Raw genomic sequence first — 18,923 nt, forward strand, 5'->3', positions numbered from 1 at the left:
CCAACTGTTAAATACAGTCATAAACGGGATCACAAACTTCTGGTCCTCTGCGTTTGTACTGCCAAAGAGATGCATTAATATCCTGAACTCTTTGTGTGGTGCGTTCTTGTGGAAAGGAACTACGGAGGGCCATCACTCAGCAAGGGTGGCTTGGGCGACGGTAACAGCTGCAAAAAGTGAAGGATGGTTAGGAATACGGGATCTGAAAAGTTGGAACAAGGCATGTATGATCAAACTTATCTGGCTCCTTTTCTTTTGTTCAGGCTCTGTTTGGGTAGCTTGGTTTAGAGGATTTGTTCTCTCGGGTAATCTTAGTAACTTCTGGACGCGGAAGCCAAACACCAAGTATTCCTGGCTCGCGAATAAACTCCTAAAAATGAGAGAAGAGATTTACCCCTGGATCAAGTTGAAAGTGGGAAATGGAAAAAATTGTAGTTTTTGGAGTGACCATTGGTCGAAACTGGGAAGAATGTCAACCTACCTCCACCGTGAAGGCATTTTAGGAATCCCGAAAGGAGCCACTTTAGCAGACTTATGGCATCGAGGAGCATGGAGGTTGCCTCCTGCACGGTCAGAAACGTAGGTCAACTACCACATAGAGCTCTCAACTATTCATCTTTCAGACGATCCTGACACACATACTTGGTGGATTGACGATCAATTAAAGGATGCCCACTCAACAGGAAAAATATGTCAAGCCCTCAAATGTAACCTCCCTACGGTTTCATGGCATAAGGTAGTTTGGTTCTCTAGAGGGATCCCGAAACATAAATTTCTCACATGGCTATTTGTGTTGAATCGAAACCCTACTCGGGACAGACTAAGAGAATGGGGACTGCAAGTCGACCCAGTTTGCTTACTTTGCAATGGCGAGGATGAAAGCCGAGACCATCTCTTCTTTAACTGCCCTTTCAGCTGGACCATCTGGCACACCACAGCTCGCCGCTGCTCACATAATGCAATTCGATCATGGAATGGAACAATTCAGAGCCTTATCTCCCTCAGAGGAAGTCGAAACGCCAGGTTACTGCTCCTCATCGCTTGGCAAGCCACGATCTATGCCCTATGGACAGAGAGGAACCATCGACTTCACAGAAACTCTTTCAAATCGGCGGATCTTATCATCCGTTAGATTGACACCTTGATCAGAAACAGAGCCTTAAGTTTCCGCGACTCAAATCCTGCCCTCACCTCATCTTTACTTCTCCAATGGTTCGCAGGATCAGCACACTGACCAGGTTTGAAACCCTAATCGCCCCTGGAGGCCATGAGATCTAAAGCTCGAAGATTTTTCTCTCTCAATCATTGATGGCTATTGAAGGTGGTTTGAAGTGTCTATACCGCCCAACCGTCTATCTGGTTCACTCCTAACTATTTGGTTCAATTTTAACTCCTCGGTTCAATATTGGTTCTGTCCTAATTATGGGTTTAAATTTAGCTACTACTTAATTAGAGTTTTCATAATTTGAGCTTCCTTTTGGGCCTCGCCCTGTAAACATTTTGTTTCTCTCTCTTTTTTAATTTGAATGCCCTTTAACAAAAAAAAAATGTAACTTTAATAGTTTGAGGTATGATGGAGAATGTTTGGTTAATTTGGGTGACATAACTAAACAAAATATACATCCAGAAGACCAACAATCAATTAATGATATTTAGGAATATGTCTCATCAGATGACCGTAAGGTAAAAATATTCTTCTTATTTACTTTATAAGGAATATATACTATTGAACAATGAATACAATTATTAATGATATATATTTCCAATATTATTATAATTGCAGGAAAAGAAATTCGTCGTCAAAGCAACTATAACTGAAATAGTATTACGAAAAAGTTGGAACTACATATCATGTTCGAGTTGCTCTAAAAAAGTAACAAAATCAGCAACCTCTCTTATATGCTCAAACAAAAAGTGTGGTAAATCACCAGCCGTTGGAGTACTAAGGTATATAATTATCAAATTTTCTCTAATTTTTATTATTTAAATATTTAAATAATTAATATTCTATTTTCCAGATTTAGAATTGAAGTAATAGTGGATGATGGAGATGCCTCAGCAACTTTTGTTATATTTGATAAAGATGCAGAAAAAATCACCGGAACAACTGCAGAAATCGTAAGAGCTATAAATTATATAAAAATATTAAACTGTATGGATACATATATTAGGATCGAAATAATTAACTTTAATTCTATTGTTTACACAGATAAAAAGTAATTTGGGCGAACAAGAGTTAGAAGAAGTTCCCACATGTGTGAAATCAATTGTTGGAAATAGATATTTATTCGAGATTCAAGTTAAAAAGTATGATTTTGATGCATCGTATCAAACTTTTACAGTCACAGAAATAATAGACGAAACAAAGGTAAATATCATATATATATATATTATAATATATTATGTTTGCTAAATATAATAAATTATTTTACTAAACATATTAATGATTTGTCTTTTTGTGTTTAGACAAGTTCGAAGGATGTCAACTGTGGAACCAAACGCCAGAAATGTGATGAACGTCAAAAACAAACAGATGATCAACAAAAGAAACCAAGAATTGAAGACTGAATTTGTTTTTTTTTTTAAGTTTAGGCATAAAATAGGTTTTTTGACTATTATTTTAATTTGGTTTTAACTCATCTTTAGGACTGTTTTTTTTTTTTAATTATACAAATAAACATAAAAATACAAACAATTGGATTTCATGATTGTTTGGTTAATAATTAATTAAAACAAATATTTATCGTAATTATGACAAAAATAACTGATAATATTTAATTCTAATTTAAAGTAACAGTCATAATATGTAGTTAAATAACAAGCATACATAAACAATGCACATCTCATTAAAAACATAAGAATGGAAGACTTATCATAAACATACATAAATTTCTATTCTACAAATATAATATATACTAATAAAAAACCAAACAAACCCGTGCAATGCACGGGTCCATTTCTAGTTAATTGAATAGCCTGGTCTTTTACGTTACGTATAAATTTCCATTTTATGACAAGAAAAAACATCAAAAATTAGCGATTTCATTGATACATGCACTTTTTATATTTTTTTCTATGAAATTGATTAAAGACGTAATAAAAGTTTTGACATAAATCTAAGAACTAGTAGTAGTTTAGTACGACGTTATAAATCATTGTAAATTAAATTACTTTTCCAAATTATATTGACTATCAAGCATTTTAGTTAACAACCCTCGAATAACTACAAAATTTCGGCCCAAATTTCTGATTACTATAAGGCCTGAAACGGGCCGGATCCGGGTCGGGTTAATCTAGGGGTCCAGATTATGAAAAAGAGGGCGAATTAAAAAGCAGAGAAGGGAACGAGGGTTTCAGTCTCCCTGAAGAAAAGTGAAAGGAGCCTTAAGAAACAAAGAAGCCGTTTCCTTTCGTTCCTCTCACTTACATTCAAACAAGCATTTGAAACCTTAGCTATGCCTAAATCAAAGCGAGACAGACCAGGTTTGAATTCTTTCTTCCTTCCTTCACTCTTTCTTGATTCTATTGTTGGAACCATTGCATCTCTGTTACTGGTCTTGGTAGCCGCCGTCAAGGGTTTTAGGGTTTTGTTAGGTTTTTTTAGATGAACCCTTTTGAAAAAATTCTAAAAATTTTGGACTTTCTAATGGGTTTTCATAGTTTCTTATGGTATGGTTAACTAAAGGATGGTTCTTGATTTTGTGCTGCAGTGACTTTGTCCAAGACGAAGAAGAAAGGAAGAGATCATAAGGAGACTATTGTGAATGCAATTAGGGAGTCTGTTGAAAAATATTCCTCTGTCTATGTTTTCTCTTTTGAAAACATGAGAAATATCAAATTCAATGAGTTTAGACAGCAGTTTAAGCACAATGGAAGGTCAGCAGCTTCTTCTTGTTTATGTTTGAATGTGTTTGATTGTGATTTTGGTGATATGACTGACTTGGTTCTTATTTTTTTTGTCTAGGTTCTTCCTTGGTTCCAACAAAGTTATGCAGGTTGCTCTTGGTCGCTCGGCTTCTGATGAAATCCGTTCTGGTATCTACAAAGCCTCCAAGGTTTGTGTACTCTTCTGCTTCTTACAATGGATGTTTTATGTTAAATGGCCCATTTTTTTAAATTGTCAGTTAGATTTACATATGTTGTGGTATGTTGTTTCAGTTGATTAATGGTAATGCTGGACTTCTTGCTACTGATATGCCAAAGGACGAGGTGGAAAGGTATCTATTGAAACCTCTCTTTTTCCCTCTTGTGCTTTGGTGAAAACTACAGTTAGGGGGCTTGAATTGTATCCATGTCTCTTTGTTTTAACTCTTTGCGATGTTTTTTTTTCTTGTTGTTTTGCAGCTTATTTAATGCTTATGAGGATGCATACTTTTCAAAGACCGGAAGAATTGCAGCAGAAACGGTTTGTAAAGAGAAACTTGTGCCATCTCTATATGTTGTTTTATTCTAGATCAGCAAACAGTCTTGACTATGATCAGCCTCTGCTTCTCTCTGTTATTTCAAAAACACGTTTCTTCAGCTTAATAACTGTATTAATATCACCGAAATGATCAGGTTGAATTGAAGGAAGGTCCTCTAGAACAGTTCACACATGATATGGAACCGTTTCTTCGGAAGCAGAAGATGCCTGTTCGACTAAACAAAGGTTTGTCGTCCCACCATCTTTAATATTCTTGTCTCTCATACACATTATTTTGCAATTTATCTTAAATCCAAAAACTCGTTTCTTTTTGCTGATGTAGGTACTGTGGAGTTGATCTCTGACTTTGTAGTTTGTGAAGAAGGAAAAGCTCTTTCGCCAGAATCAGCCCACATTTTGGTAATAAGACTTCTGTATTCCTACACCCTTTCCTTTAGATTTGTTTGTTTTCTGAAATGTTTTCCTTATACTTGTTTGTGCAGCGTCTGCTGGGAAAGAAACTGTCTACTTTCAAGCTGACCTTGGTCTGCAGATGGAGCCCTATTGACTTTGAGCTTTACCAAGAAGGTTTGGATCTCTCAGACGTTGAGACCTCTTAGAAAGCCCCAAGTTTTTGACTCGAACTCTTTAAAAGTTTTTCTTAATATCGCATTATCAACCTGGATTCTTATATTGTGGCACTGTGTTTGCATTCGAATGTTTTTATGTCAAAGTTTTGTTGCTTTACATGTTTGTAGAATACCAAACTTATCTTCAAGATTTCCCTATTCTAGTATTTGTTACTGAATTACATATTAATCTTAACAGCCTATCATCCCTATTCAGTCACATTATCGAATTTCTTACTCAAAATTCAAAATAATTGCCTACTTTTTCTATTCAAAGTTCTGAAGTACAGTTGAAATTCAAATGCTACGATTCGTTAATTGAGTACCTCACTACTAGCTGTGATAAAAAGCCTAACCTCTTTTCTTTTTAAATGTACTATACCATCTACCACACAAGCCTTACTTTCAGAACTATCCCTCTTTGAATCCACACAAGCCTTACTTTTAAAGATAGAAACAAGTTTCTTCAAAAGGTGTTTAAAGTACCGGGAGGCGAATGCGGTTGAACAATGTAGATCACAACTGGAGATTATGACATAATATGATTATATTTAAACTAATATCAACTTTTTGTTATACCAAAATAAACAACCTACTTCATGTTTGGGCCTTTTATTGGGTTTACGAAGGTTCTACAAAAATGTAGATTTTAAAGAAACAAGTCCCATATGCTTGATAACAGTATCCTCATAATTCCTACTTTTTAGTTTTTTACACATGAAAAAAGATTATAAATCAAGGAGATCACGAAGTGACATGAGATGAGAGACAGAGATAGTAGACTGTGTGGGGGCTTTAAAGGAGTAAGAAAAGTGAACACATAGGAGAGAGAGAGAAGAAGAAGAAGGAAATCATGGAAGTGAGTGAAGGGTCAGGTGTGAGAGAGACTGAAGCCTGACTCCTAACCACCATTTCAACAATCTTTTGGCACTGAAATTCATGTCGTTCCTTTTCCTGTAAAGGAAACGACAACCACTTCTGCTCTGAAATCAGCATTTACTCCTCTCTCTCCTATGTGTTTACATCATTGCATTTGTGTGTACATACATATGTATTCACTAATACACACACACATCTCTCTTTCTCTCTCTATTTTTGACACTGACTTTGGCTTTTTCATGATGGGTGGGCATCTTTGAATTTGTTCCTCCCGTTTTATTGCACATGGTTTCTCATATTTCATAATTTGCTAAGATATATAGAAATCTTACTATTAGTGCTGGTTCCTATAGTTTTTTTTTTTTATGTACTATACTAGTTTTAAACAAAGGAGACGGCGTTTCTTAATGATAATAACTCCAAAAAAAAATTAGTTAATCACTTAAGCTTACAATTTTGAACCTTATATCAAGGGATGATAGAATCCATTTTTCATTCTCATTACAGTACTGCTCGTTTAGATTAGATATATGTTTGTTCATATCATATATATCTTTTCATTTGAAATCGTTATTCTAATTAGAACAGGTTTTACTTTAAAGCAAAAAAGTTTTGAGAGAGAAAATGACGTACTTAATTTCCTTCCATGTTTTCTATTATTGTAGACTAGGAACGCGACATGTGCGTTGCCGCACGGGAAGGTGAAATCTTAAATTGAAATTTAACATTTGTAATCCATCCTAAATTCTTTCTTTTCTCAATCAATTTGATCATTTTCACTTTTTGCTATTGCTTTCTGCTGATTAAAAAGCTAAAGATTCATTTCAATGTTATTATATTTTATGTTGTCACACACAAAAGTGAGCCTTTTTTAGAGCTTGATTTACTATGAACATTACTTTTAACCATATATAAAATTTCACTTATGTTTGTCTCCGACCATATGGTGCTATATATTGGTATCCTTCCTTAATTCGCTATTAGAAATTGTCTTTGTTGTTGATCATTATCAATCGAAATACATACGAGGCTGCTTCTCTCTTGGTTTATTTACTATATCGAGAAAATACTAAATGCCACTTGTCGAAGGAAGGTCAAAGATTGGGATCGGAGTAGATGGCTGGATTGAGTTTCGTTTCCCCTTCACTTTGATACGCGATTTCTCTTTCCATAGATTACTGATTCACAAATCATAATCAATATTCTGATGCTGTAAGCAAGTGGAGTTTGTATACAAATGATTTACTATGAACATTACTTTTAACCATATATAAAATTTCACTTATGCTTGTGGATATTTTTTTCTCTCACTTTTAGATATGTACAAAACCGAGTTTTATATGACCGACCAATCAAACCTAATTGGTTAGTATAGAGTAACTCACATTCTTCAGCTACAATTTTTAGAGATATATATTTGGCTATAATGCTTTCCACAGTTACATGCATGTTGGTCTCACGTTTTCCCTCAAAAGACTCCTTTCTTTCCTCCCTTTTAATGGGTTAATCTTGATTGCCTTATTTCCTACTAACACATTTGATACATGGATTTGTAATATTTGCTTCATATCACATATTCCTCTTTGGAAAAGAAAAAAAAATCAAGACGTAATAGACTAAGAATGCATATAGACAAAACTTGTACACTCATCAGCTATTCAATCAAAGCAATTCAATTAAACTACAAAAGTTCAGAAAATTAATAAAATATAGAACAGAGGATTTTATGTTGGTCTCTCCCAATCCATCCCATTCCACCGTGTCGGCTGCTCTCCATCCAGGCTGCATCCCCCTCTATTTGATTTCCCACTTATGTCTATGAATCGGTACCATCATGTTCTTCAATAAACAACAGCGAAAACGAAGTCGATGTAGTGAAACAGGTGATAATAATATCTCACCTTTTGATGTTCTCTTCTTTAGGTTAAACACTAACTTTATAAATTTCTTGCATTTTCTTTTTTTTTGGCAGATTCTAGATCACTCTAAAAGTGATTGTTATACATTATGTTTTTAAAAAGTTGTATATACAGATTAGAAAGTCATCAAAGACTAAATAAGTTACCTTTAGTAGATCTTTTCTTTCTAACTTGACTTGTCATTTGGTCGTGCTTACACTTTCTAGAATTTAATTTTCTGTTGTCACAAGTATGTCTGGCTTTTTCTTCGGCACTCTCTATTGTAATATTTCTATATATTATCAAAATGGTTGATACCCAGAAAGTATAAGAAATTATAATTCAACTAAAATTTTTAAAAACTTTATTTACAAAAAATGTAAACTAACCTGGATCATGAACATCTAATGGAAAAAAAAAATAAAAAAAAATAAAAAACATTTATATCATGTTTGTTAGAAAAAATAAATAGGTTAAAATAAGAACATATATAAAATTATAATTATACCATGTTTGTTAAAAAATTTTGGCTTATCCGTAGCTCTAGCATCACTACATATCATCATACCTCTCGTATCTTGGTTTTGGTTTTTCCAGAAAGTCAAAAAATAAAATCTGCACATTGAGAATCAAAAACATTAGCCATGCAAAAAATATGGCACTCATACTTAATAACATTAGCCATGCAAAAACATGAAAATCGGAAAGGCTAAAAATTTTGAAGAGACTAAAAGTTAACAAAACTAAGATTAATGTATGAACTTAATAGTGTCGACTAACAGTAATAATAATCTAACCGAGAAACACTACAGGTCATTCGCAGCAAAAATATTAAATTACCTTGAATTAGAGATTGATACTTGAAAGTTAAAAAAATACTTCAATAATACAATTTTTTAGTACTCAAAAAACAATTTTTCGAAACTTGTTTATGTAGTCAAGAAAAGTTTATATATAATAAACAAAGAGGTATAAGACATAGAGGTGTGAAATGTAAATGTGTAAAAATTAATAGATGTGAAACATGGAGGTACAACAAAGAGGTGTAACACATAGAGTGATAGAGGGGTGAAATTAAAAGGTGTAAAAATTAATGGATGTGATTTTTGAAACCAGGAGGTACAACAACGAGATGCAAAGGCTAAGGAGGTGTGATTTAAAAGGTGTAAAAATTAATGGATGTACCAGGAGGTACAACAAAGAGATGCAAAGACTAAGAGGTGTGATTTAAAAGGTGTAAAAATTAATGGATGTGATTTTTGAAACCAGGAGGTACAACAAAGAGATGCAAAGACTAAGATGTGTGATTTAAAAGGTGTAAAAATTAATGGATGTGATTTTTGAAACCAGGAGGTACAACAAAGAGATGCAAAGACTAAGAGATGTGATTTAAAAGGTGTAAAAATTAATGGATGTGATTTTTGAAACCAGGAGGTACAACAAAGAGATGCAAAGACTAAGAGGTATGATTTAAAAGGTGTAAAAATTAATGGATGTGATTTTTGAAACCAGGAGGTACAACAAAGAGATGCAAAGACTAAGAGGTGTGATTTAAAATGTGTAAAAATTAATGGATATGATTTTTGAAACCAGGAGGTACAACAAAGAGATGCAAAGACTAAGAGATATGATTTAAAAGGTGTAAAAATTAATGGATGTGATTTTTGAAACCAGGAGATACAACAAAGAGATGCAAAGACTAAGAGGTGTGACTTTTGAAAGATGGGGGTGCGACGAAAAAATACGATTAATAATTTTAAACCGTTGAATTAAAACTGGAACTAATCTCATCCGTTGGATTAAAAATTGACACAAAAAGTGGGTTTGCTATTATATATAGATTAGATGGAGTGGCCACTTTTAAAGGATAAATTTTGAAAAAAAAAAGAATCAAGTTTCATATTTTAAGGATGCTAATTTTTTTTTCTTTATCTCATGGGTCAACTGACCTATCACCTAATGTGTTATCCAAAACTAGCTAACTATAGCGGCAAACCAAATATCTTGTGTCAATAAAGAAACTATGCAAAGATTCATCTCTTTTACGTAGTTTTATCACAATATGTGTTATGTATATATAGCTTTTCTATATCCTATTCATCTTGACGCCTACCTATTTCTACATAACATAAAACTATATATTAAACTCCACATAGAAATTAAAATCTCTTTTCTTCCAAATCTGTTCTTTGATTTATTCATCTTGATGAACATGCTTGCCGAGCTTCACGTTAATTCTTTGTACATATTTAAGCTAAGAGCCCCTTTTTTTATTGCAAGGAAGTGACTTTTTTTTTTCTTCTAGATCTGGCTTTTCTAATTCATCTGCCTCTTCAACTGTAAAGGCAACTTTTCTGTTGATATAAAAATTCATTTTTTTTTTTCTTTTCCAAATGGGCATACTGTAAGATTCCGTCTTCATGCGAGAGAGATGATTTCTTGTTTGGTCGGATTGAGACTAAGCTACAACTACGAGAATGTAACGATGGGAAAGAGAAAGAAGCGACTCGTGATCATATTATATTAGGTGTACATCAATCATTTCCATCTGAGAATCTTATACAGAAAATTTGACCTCTTATCATTTTTATCTATCGAATTTAATGCAAATTACTACAGCTTCCCCTCCTCAATCAATGCTCATTCATTATTTTTGTTTTGTATAGAATGCTCCACTAGTCCTGAGAGAACAAAACATTTTCTAAAACCTTATCATTATGCTTCTTTCACAAATAAAGTTACAACCAATCAATGAACCCCACACCATTAACTACCATATAACCTTTCCTCTTCTTCTACTTTTTTTTTTTTTGTTTTTGTTTTGTTTTTTCTCTTCTTTTTGTTTGTGGAAATCAAAATCAAATTATAATGTTAAGCTACCAAAAACCAAATTAAATTATGATTCTCAAAATTTACAGTCCTTCTGTAAATTCAGCAATGGCAATAGAAAACAAAGATTTTTTTTTTGTTTGGTAAAAATTGTTCTCTTATATATAGATCCACAAAATGATAACCACTAAAATACCATCATTTGTTACTTTAAAATAATTATTTGTTTTATTTTGCTCATATGGGGATATATATAAAAACGTAGGATCACTCGCATTCCCCTTCAGTTGTCGCCGAGGAAACGTAACTCATAACAAGAGAAGACGTACTCTCATCAGCCATAATAGGCAGCTGAAACAGATACTTGCAAGAGTGGCAAGTTATCTCCATCATTGTTGCATTAATCCTCTTGATTGCTTCTTCTCTAACAATTTGAGCCTTCTCAAGCTCGGCCTTTGCTTCTTTCCTTATTCTCTTAGCCTTCTCAAAATCCGTTTCCGCCATTTCTATCTGCCTCTTCGCTTCTTGTCTCATTTTCTCCGCCATTCTAGCCTCCTCGTTCGGTCTCTCCTTTGTTAAACTCGTCTCTCCCTTTTCGGTGCTCTTCGCTTGTGCTGATGTTCTTGTCATTCCTATTGATAGTTGAAGTTCGAGGCTTTCAAAAGGAGATGCTGATAAAGCATTGAAAGGGTAATTAGCCAAAGCTTGTGAATGTTGATAGGGCGGTGGTGGTGGCCTTAATAGAGGAAGACCATGCAATAATGGACCAAAGCTTGTGGTCGAAGTGGTTCTTGATGGTGCTACAGTGGCGTCCGTGTGCTGCTGCAGAGGACGGTGGTTAGTGGGTGGAGAATGCCGAATGGTGCAAGTATCTTGGTGCTCTATGAAACTCTCAACCCTGAGAAAAAGAAAAAAAAACAAGAGAAGTTACTTATTAGTGTATATTTAGATGACCTAAATATATAATTGAAAATTAGTGCGTTAATATGGTCTAAAATAAAATAGAGTTTAAAACAGGAGGAAGTAGGAATGAATATGTTTGATGGAGTACGTACGTAATCAAAAGAAGAAGGCAATAATATAAAACTGAGGTATGGATTTAGGTATCTTTGGAAAGGGATTATGTGATTATAAGACTTTTTAGCTTGTGTATTATAAATACAACAAAGTGTTGGGTAATGAAAATCCATAATGGGTCAATGTGAGTTCACATATGAAAACTAAATGAATTATATAAAATAAGACACTTATCTGGCTACAGTCAAGCACTGAACTTCTATTGGTAGGCTCTGTCAAGATCTAAATGCTCACTAAAGAAAATATAATTCATTATATATAAGCACACCTGTAATGTGACAACATTATTCGCCATCGGAGAAAGCATTCTTTGGTTTAGTTTAAGGATTCCAAATTCCAATTATAATTGTTCCTAAAGTACACTAGTTAAATTGTATGAATAAAATTTCAAGAAAATGAAATCAAACTATGTGAAAGTCAAGAAATTAATCCATCCGCATAGAGACAATATTTAGGGCTTTTCCACAAAACATAGAAAAATACAAGCTAACCACACTTTTTCTATATAGATATACAAGAAAACGATAATATTATAGGAATAATTAATAAAACAACAGAGAGATGTGATAAGGACGAAGAACCTGGAGAAAACTCGGCCGCAGTCGCATGAGTGACCGCGTGAGCCGCAAGTCTTGAGATGGGCTTTGTAATCAGATTGAACAGCATAGCCTTTGGAGCATCTCTCGCAAACCCATTGCTTGTGGACACTGTGTTTCCGGCGGAAGTGCTTTTTGATTCCGACCAGATCTCCAAGTGCGTGACACGGGTTGTTGTGGAGACACGTTGGCTCAGGACACACGTAGACTCTCTTCCTCACTTCCTCGTCCTTCTTCTCTCTCTTCAGAAGCTTCCATGGCACTTTATGCCTTCTTCTATGCATCTGTAGATTCTGATCCCTCTGAAACCCTTGGTTGCAGATCTCACACACGTACCGATCTGACTCTAACAACGTTCTTGGTGATAAAGATACCACCTCTGCATCTGGATCTGTTATAGCACGGATATGTTTACTTAGATTATTTCTCGAAAATCAAAGCTATTTGGAAATATTTGAAAAGAAAAAAACTAACATATAAAATCTTTAGCTGAAATATTTGAATAAAAAAAGTTCAATCTAAAAAAATATTAGTACTTACCGGAAACCAAATATTCTTTAGCTGAATTATTGAAAACCTAATGGACAATATGTAGAAAAAAAAATAGAAAACATAAGCGGAATGATTAAAAACCTGGTGTCCCTGCGGGTCTCCGTTTTCTCTTGGCAGCTCCATTGATGCCAAGAAGAAGATCGTTGGAAGATGAAGTAGGAAGGTTCCTGTGGTCATTGTTGTGCTCGTAATCTAACATCGGATGATCTTTTTGTTTTTATTTTCTTAACGATATGGTGGTGGTATTGGAGAAAGTGTACAATTATACTGTGTATGTGACTTACTGAAAAAGAAAAACAAGATCGAAGAATCTTTTGTTTTTCATGTGAAGAATAGAGATTTTAGCTCTTTACTACTTTTATTTTGGTGGATAGTGCTGTCTCAGCTTTACTAATAGAGGAAGAAAGAGAGATGAGTTAAGAGGGAGAAACAAAGGGTTTTGCTTTCTGAAATCAACTTTTGTTTTCAGCTCACTTTTTTTTTTTTTTTTGCCTTTACTATCCTCTTTTTATATTTGCTGGAGAAAAGTTTCTTCTTTTTGTTAATTGATTCATTGACCTCGCACCTTACCTGGAGAAGGCATTGTATGGTCTCTGATTGTTTAATCTTCTTCTTTACATACACTCATCATCTTCTTTTCTCTCTCTATGTATGCATACAGATACATCATGTGACCTAAAGGAAACGGGGTTGAAACTTAGAGCCCACATAGATATTTTGGACAAGAAACAAAAGAACATCCCCTTTCACAAGAAAACAAATACAAGTCATTATTATTTCATATCACTCGCTATTTTTCTCCACAATTGTAAAATACTTATCAAACTACTACAAATTATTCCCGTTGTTTTTTTTTAGCAAGGAAAAACAAATTAATTAAGAGATCTTATAAAATTTAATATTTTGTTTATTGTTTACTACTCAAAAGGAAGCACAAGTAAATAAAGGGGTTAGAATTTATGTTTTGGAAGTCGGACAAATCATTACTTATTATTACGTATGTCGTGTGCACATAATCAACTCATGTCTCTGTGTGTGTGTGTGAGGAACGTAGAAGGGAATCCATACAATGTGGTGTCATCATATCTATAGTACAATTTTTTAAACGGGATGAAGACCCTTGGACAGATTTTTAGTGTCACGAAAGAACCACTTTGTAAAAAGTGTACAATGACCAGATCCATAAACGCGGAACGAAGGTGGAACACGGATCCAAATCGAAACTGACTCTTCCTCTCTTCGCTTTAACTCTTGTTTGGCCCCAACGATTTTATTTATATACCCCAATTAAGATTGTCTTTAATTCCGTCTTTCGTAAGTAGTAGTATTTATTTCTCGTAAGAGGCACGAAATTTCTCTAACATTGACTTGTAGTTTGATTAGTTGGTACCCTTACAATCTTGCTATTGGCTATGAATTGGTGTGCAAAAGTAAAATACAAGGCCTAAGAATTGAACGGGATCTTAAGTAATATATGGCTTAATCTTACCAACTGTTGGCTAGAAGTAGTTGCCACATAATCTTTTACTCATACTAATTATATATTTTTTTAATGTTGAAGGTTTTTAATTTCTAATATATTTGTGCTACCAATTAAGGTGGATTTTGTACGTAGTTTATTTGGTTTTGAGGTTGACTTGAGAGCCTGACCTTGCCGGAGGTAATTTCCACGTCAGCCAGAGTTTGAGTTGCGGCTGAGAACAAGGCCATTCTGTTCTATATAGCATTTTAAATTTGCGAGTTACCAATTATCTAACCAGAAAAATGCTCCTCCCATCTTTTAATTACCTTCATAAGAATCTATGGACTAAGTCTCTAATTTTAAGAGTTTATATTGGCTCATACCAAGAGTATTTATATTTTGTAGAGAGTAGCCAAAAGTTATTAGTAATCTAAATAACAATTTTTGTTTCAACCTGCAGCCCAAACAGATCAGCATGATCTGAAAATTAATATCCATATGATGAGCTTTAGTGAGCATGGTCCATTCCAAAAAGTTCAGAATACGTAAAGTTTTATTTCCTCCTGCAATTTAAATAGAATACGCTTTGCTTAATAACTAAAAAAAAAATTCTAAGTTTTCCACCAAAAGTTTTATAAAAGAATATATATGACAAAATATCTTTACAATCAAATGGTTATATTAAAAAATGAACGGACTATAATTTATAAAAAAAATAATTTTTCCTTGAAAAATATAATGAGATTATTATGTTACTAGTCATAAGTAGAAACAAATTTCGAAATTTAATTAAAAATCAAGAAGTTTTTTTTTTCAAATTCCATTATTCTAAAAAAAAATTACACCAATGTGCTAAAGTCTAAATCTTTTAACTTAAGTCTCTACAAAGTTTGAGACAGCCATGCATATACCTATATTGCTAAGAACAATAAAATTAGATTGATAAAGTAAACTGTTACAATCATGATTCGTTCAAATTAAATGAGAAGTACCAATTGTTTCAATCCATAAAAATGAGAGACGAAGTACAAAAGATATAAGAAGTATCATTGCATTGTTATATCTAATTTAGTTGATACTTAACGAAGATGGGTCATGATAACATGGGACTTGGTCCCATCGGCTTTTTGCTTTTCAAGGTGTAACGATGGAGGAGGTGAAAAGTTTTATCGACAACCCATAAAGTAACAAAAATAAAAGAAAGTTCAAAGCATTTAAATGATATATAATTTAGAAATTTGACATTGTCTCTACGTCGTAATCTACATAGAAAGCATTATATACTACTCCCTCCGTTTCAAAATATAGGATGTTTTGAGTAAAACATGCATATTAAGAAATAACTATTTTAAAAAAGTTCAACCAATTATAAACAAGACTGCATAATAGAAAGTATTAAACTAATCTAAAAGTTGCATAGAAAAGTGAAAACATCCTATATTATGAAACAAAAATATTTTCTAAAACATCTTATATTATGAAACGGAGGGAGTATATCTCATGCCCACATGACCACATGGGCGGGAAAGCCATTAACCCTACTCTCTATACTCGATGCTATTATCTTCAAATCCGAATCCACTCCCTCTCCATGTTTCTATTTTTGGATGTTAATGGTAGCCGTGGATGAAGCCAATTAGTCTCTCTGCCGTATAATCCCGTTTTTTTTACCAAATATTTATGTTTCAGTTATCTTAGTTGGGGTTATAATTATTAGTGATGAGAAAGAACTAATAAAATTAATATGATCCATTCTTAAAGTCGTTGCTTTGGCCATACCATTTCTTCTGTTCGATAGCGATTTGTCATCTGCGTTATTGCTTTCATTACAAATTTTACAAACATTTCATATCAAAGAAGTCAAATCAAAATGATTAACTTTCTATTACCAAACAAAAGACAATAAAATACTCACCATGCAAAGTGGTAAGGAGGCGCTGCAAATATATATATTTATTTTTACATAACATATAGTATATATGTAATACTATATTACCTTATTAAGTATATGAGAAATAGAATAATTATTTTCAATACAGAAACTTTTTGAGTAAAATTAAAACCTAACAAAGCACGAGTTAAAAGCGATAACCAAATGGTCCAAAATACTTAGAAGGAGAAAAGGATGGGTTGGTAAACTTGTGGGAGGGAAAGATGGAATCAATGCAAAGTCCAAAGAAATCATGGAAAAATAAAATTTAGGACTTCCGATCCGCTAACTTATGTGGTGGCTGAGAAAGCGGCACTAAAGAAGAAGAAGCAGCAGACTTAGGTCCTTTATAGAGCTCATACCATATATCATTTGCTAATATAGTTAAAAAGTTTGATTAATAGTCATGTATTGCTACGGTAAAGAGTATACTGCTCCAATAATTATCAATTATAAAAATGTTATTAGAAACGATGTTAAAAGTGATATTTTCAGTTTCTGGTACCGTTTCTCATATAGTTATTTTGTACCCTTTTAACTATTTTTATATAATTTATCATTTTTATACCCATTAAAAACCTTGTCTCATATATATTATCAATCGGATCCAAAATCAATCAAGAATTAATTTAGTTTTTGTAAATTAGAACTGTAAGTAAATATACCTAAAGGTATATCCCATCCATTTGGGACTGAGACAAACCCGCCAAATAGATCTTATCCATATATTAACATCTCAAAGACTGATTCTCAAACGCCTATACGAATATATATATAAAAAGTGTATACTAAAAATTATCTTAGAGAACTTAAGGTTTGTCTAACGTTTATTATATCATCCGCATATTCAACAAAAGTGAAGTAAAGGCACAAAAAGATAAAACCCAAAAAAAAAATAATGAATCTGATCAAATTGCAAATTAGAAGGTAATCAGATCTGGTAACGTGTGAGTAAAGTAAACTGGCTCGTCAATAACTATAAGAGGCAGCGGACTTGGATCCACGTTATACTTTCTATGCTGATCAGTTTCTGTATTTTCCTTACATGTGAAACACAAGTCGTCTTCGAAAACTTCCCATTTATCGGTTATGATTGTCTGCAACAACTCCGGTCTCTCCACTAATATGATACCTTTTTCTTCCTCTACTTCCATCTCCTCCTTCTTTGTCTCCTCTTCCACTTCTTCGACTCCATTGATAGCTTTCTCGATTGCTTTAATGTCTTCTTCTGGTATGCTAACAAATTTAGGGATTTCGTTCGCATTTGAGACCCCGAATTCTTTGCAGAACTCAAAGTAGAGTGCGAGGTCTTCTCCTTGAGATGTAGCCTTCTTTACAATTTTAAGAGCCATAACAGCTTCTGATTTTCCAGTAGCTGGATGAATCTTGATGAGAAGCTTGGCGATAGCGCTGCAGATTTTTCCATAAATGTCAAAGATCTCAATCACCACGCAGTCCATGGCTTCAAGGATCAGCGTCCTCTTCATGTTATCAGCCATTGGACGGATTTGGAGTAGCATATGGAGAAGAGACTGGAGTTTCTGGATCCTTTCGAGCTCTTGGCTAACGGATTCAACCTGAGGTTTCCTGTGGCGGCGACGGAGTTGATCGGACATAAAGAAAGAGTATTGGTCAAGAAACGAAAAGTAGGCACGAATAAAAGCATTGAAACCCCAAGTCTTGCTGGGACGGGAATGGCCATCCGAGAAATCAGAGAGGTCGAAAGGGAGGCGACGAATCTCCTGAACGGACGAAACTTTGCAACAAAGCACACCGTGGACAAGCATAAGGGCTTTCAAGGCAACGATCCAGCTTCTTGTGCGGTTAACACGAGAGGAAAGGGAATGAACAAGAGGCTTGAGATTTGTGGGAGAGGAGCGTATCCATTTGTAGACACGGTGAGCGTTGCGGTAATCGACGGATGTGTCATCGTGAGAGGTTGCGTGGATGATAGCGGAGTCAAGGTCAGGGTTGCGGAAGGAGGTTTTCCGGGAGAAGCCGATGGAAAACAAGCTTTTCCGGTCTTTGAGAGCACCAGAAGCCCGTTTCCATAGCTTCATCATCAGCCGCCTCCTTCTTTCGCCCTTTTCCTCTCTAAATTCTCTTTTCTCTCAAACCAAAAAAGCTTTACCTTGTTGTCTCTATTTTAAGTTTTAATTCTTTTGCCACCCTTGCTTTTGACCGTTGTAAACGGTTTTTCGTTTATTTTTTAATTTTAAAACAAGTATAGACATTAAAAGCTGGCACGTGTGATCAATACACGTTTTAGGTTAGTTTTGTGCACGTCGGCTGGCCTGATGAAGACACGGTTTCATCACCTTATTATATATACTTTTATCTTATGATATAACTGATCAAGTTAAGAACCGAAGCTAGATCGAACTGTACAAAACTGTTTTGAACTAGAGAACCTTTAAATACAAAACAAACTGAGGTCAAACTGGAACTGTAATAAAAGAAGACTGATGATAGAGAAAGGGAGTTGTGGAAAAGCTGTCGGCCGAGCTTTTAGTAATCTCGGGACCATGTTGAAAGGATAAAGTCAAAACGTTAGGAAAAAATGATACATGTCTGAGCCCGGGTTCGAACCGGGGACCTCTAGTGTGTGAGACTAGCGTGATAACCGACTACACCACCCAGACCTTTTTGTTGAGTTAAAGCTTGTTCTT

At 34.2% G+C, this 18,923-nt stretch overlaps 2 protein-coding genes, 1 non-coding gene and 1 pseudogene across 4 annotated transcripts; 1 reads left to right on the plus strand and 3 right to left on the minus strand.

Moving 5' to 3' along the window:
- Nucleotides 1-3,318: 3,318 nt before the first annotated feature.
- On the plus strand, nucleotides 3,319-5,213 carry LOC104756984 (uncharacterized). Its single transcript, XM_010479672.3, has 8 exons — nucleotides 3,319-3,483; nucleotides 3,711-3,876; nucleotides 3,965-4,055; nucleotides 4,159-4,217; nucleotides 4,345-4,405; nucleotides 4,558-4,648; nucleotides 4,746-4,822; nucleotides 4,906-5,213. The coding sequence occupies exons 1-8, from the start codon at nucleotides 3,456-3,458 to the stop codon at nucleotides 5,020-5,022; spliced, it is 690 nt and encodes a 229-aa protein (XP_010477974.2). The 5' UTR covers nucleotides 3,319-3,455; the 3' UTR covers nucleotides 5,023-5,213.
- A 5,602-nt stretch (nucleotides 5,214-10,815) lies between these two features.
- LOC104778887 (protein indeterminate-domain 16-like) lies at nucleotides 10,816-13,515 on the minus strand. Its single transcript, XM_087493586.1, has 3 exons — nucleotides 12,944-13,515; nucleotides 12,296-12,701; nucleotides 10,816-11,535 (listed from the first exon to the last, which is right to left on the minus strand). Exons 1-3 carry the CDS (start codon nucleotides 13,059-13,061, stop codon nucleotides 10,905-10,907), a joined length of 1,155 nt encoding a protein of 384 aa, XP_087349712.1. The 5' UTR covers nucleotides 13,062-13,515; the 3' UTR covers nucleotides 10,816-10,904.
- Nucleotides 13,516-17,054: 3,539 nt separating this feature from the next.
- On the minus strand, nucleotides 17,055-18,436 carry LOC104756986 (putative clathrin assembly protein At1g25240 pseudogene; annotated as a pseudogene). Its single transcript, XR_015585721.1, has one exon. The product of XR_015585721.1 is annotated as a putative clathrin assembly protein At1g25240 pseudogene (transcript).
- A 386-nt stretch (nucleotides 18,437-18,822) lies between these two features.
- Nucleotides 18,823-18,896, minus strand: TRNAV-CAC (transfer RNA valine (anticodon CAC)). The gene has a single exon. It is a non-coding gene; the product is annotated as a tRNA-Val (tRNA).
- Between the last annotated feature and the right edge of the window lie 27 nt (nucleotides 18,897-18,923).

Source organism: Camelina sativa, chromosome 17 (genome assembly GCF_030686135.1).
Source record: "Camelina sativa cultivar CO46 ecotype springtype chromosome 17, ASM3068613v1".
NCBI lineage: Eukaryota > Viridiplantae > Streptophyta > Magnoliopsida > Brassicales > Brassicaceae > Camelina > Camelina sativa.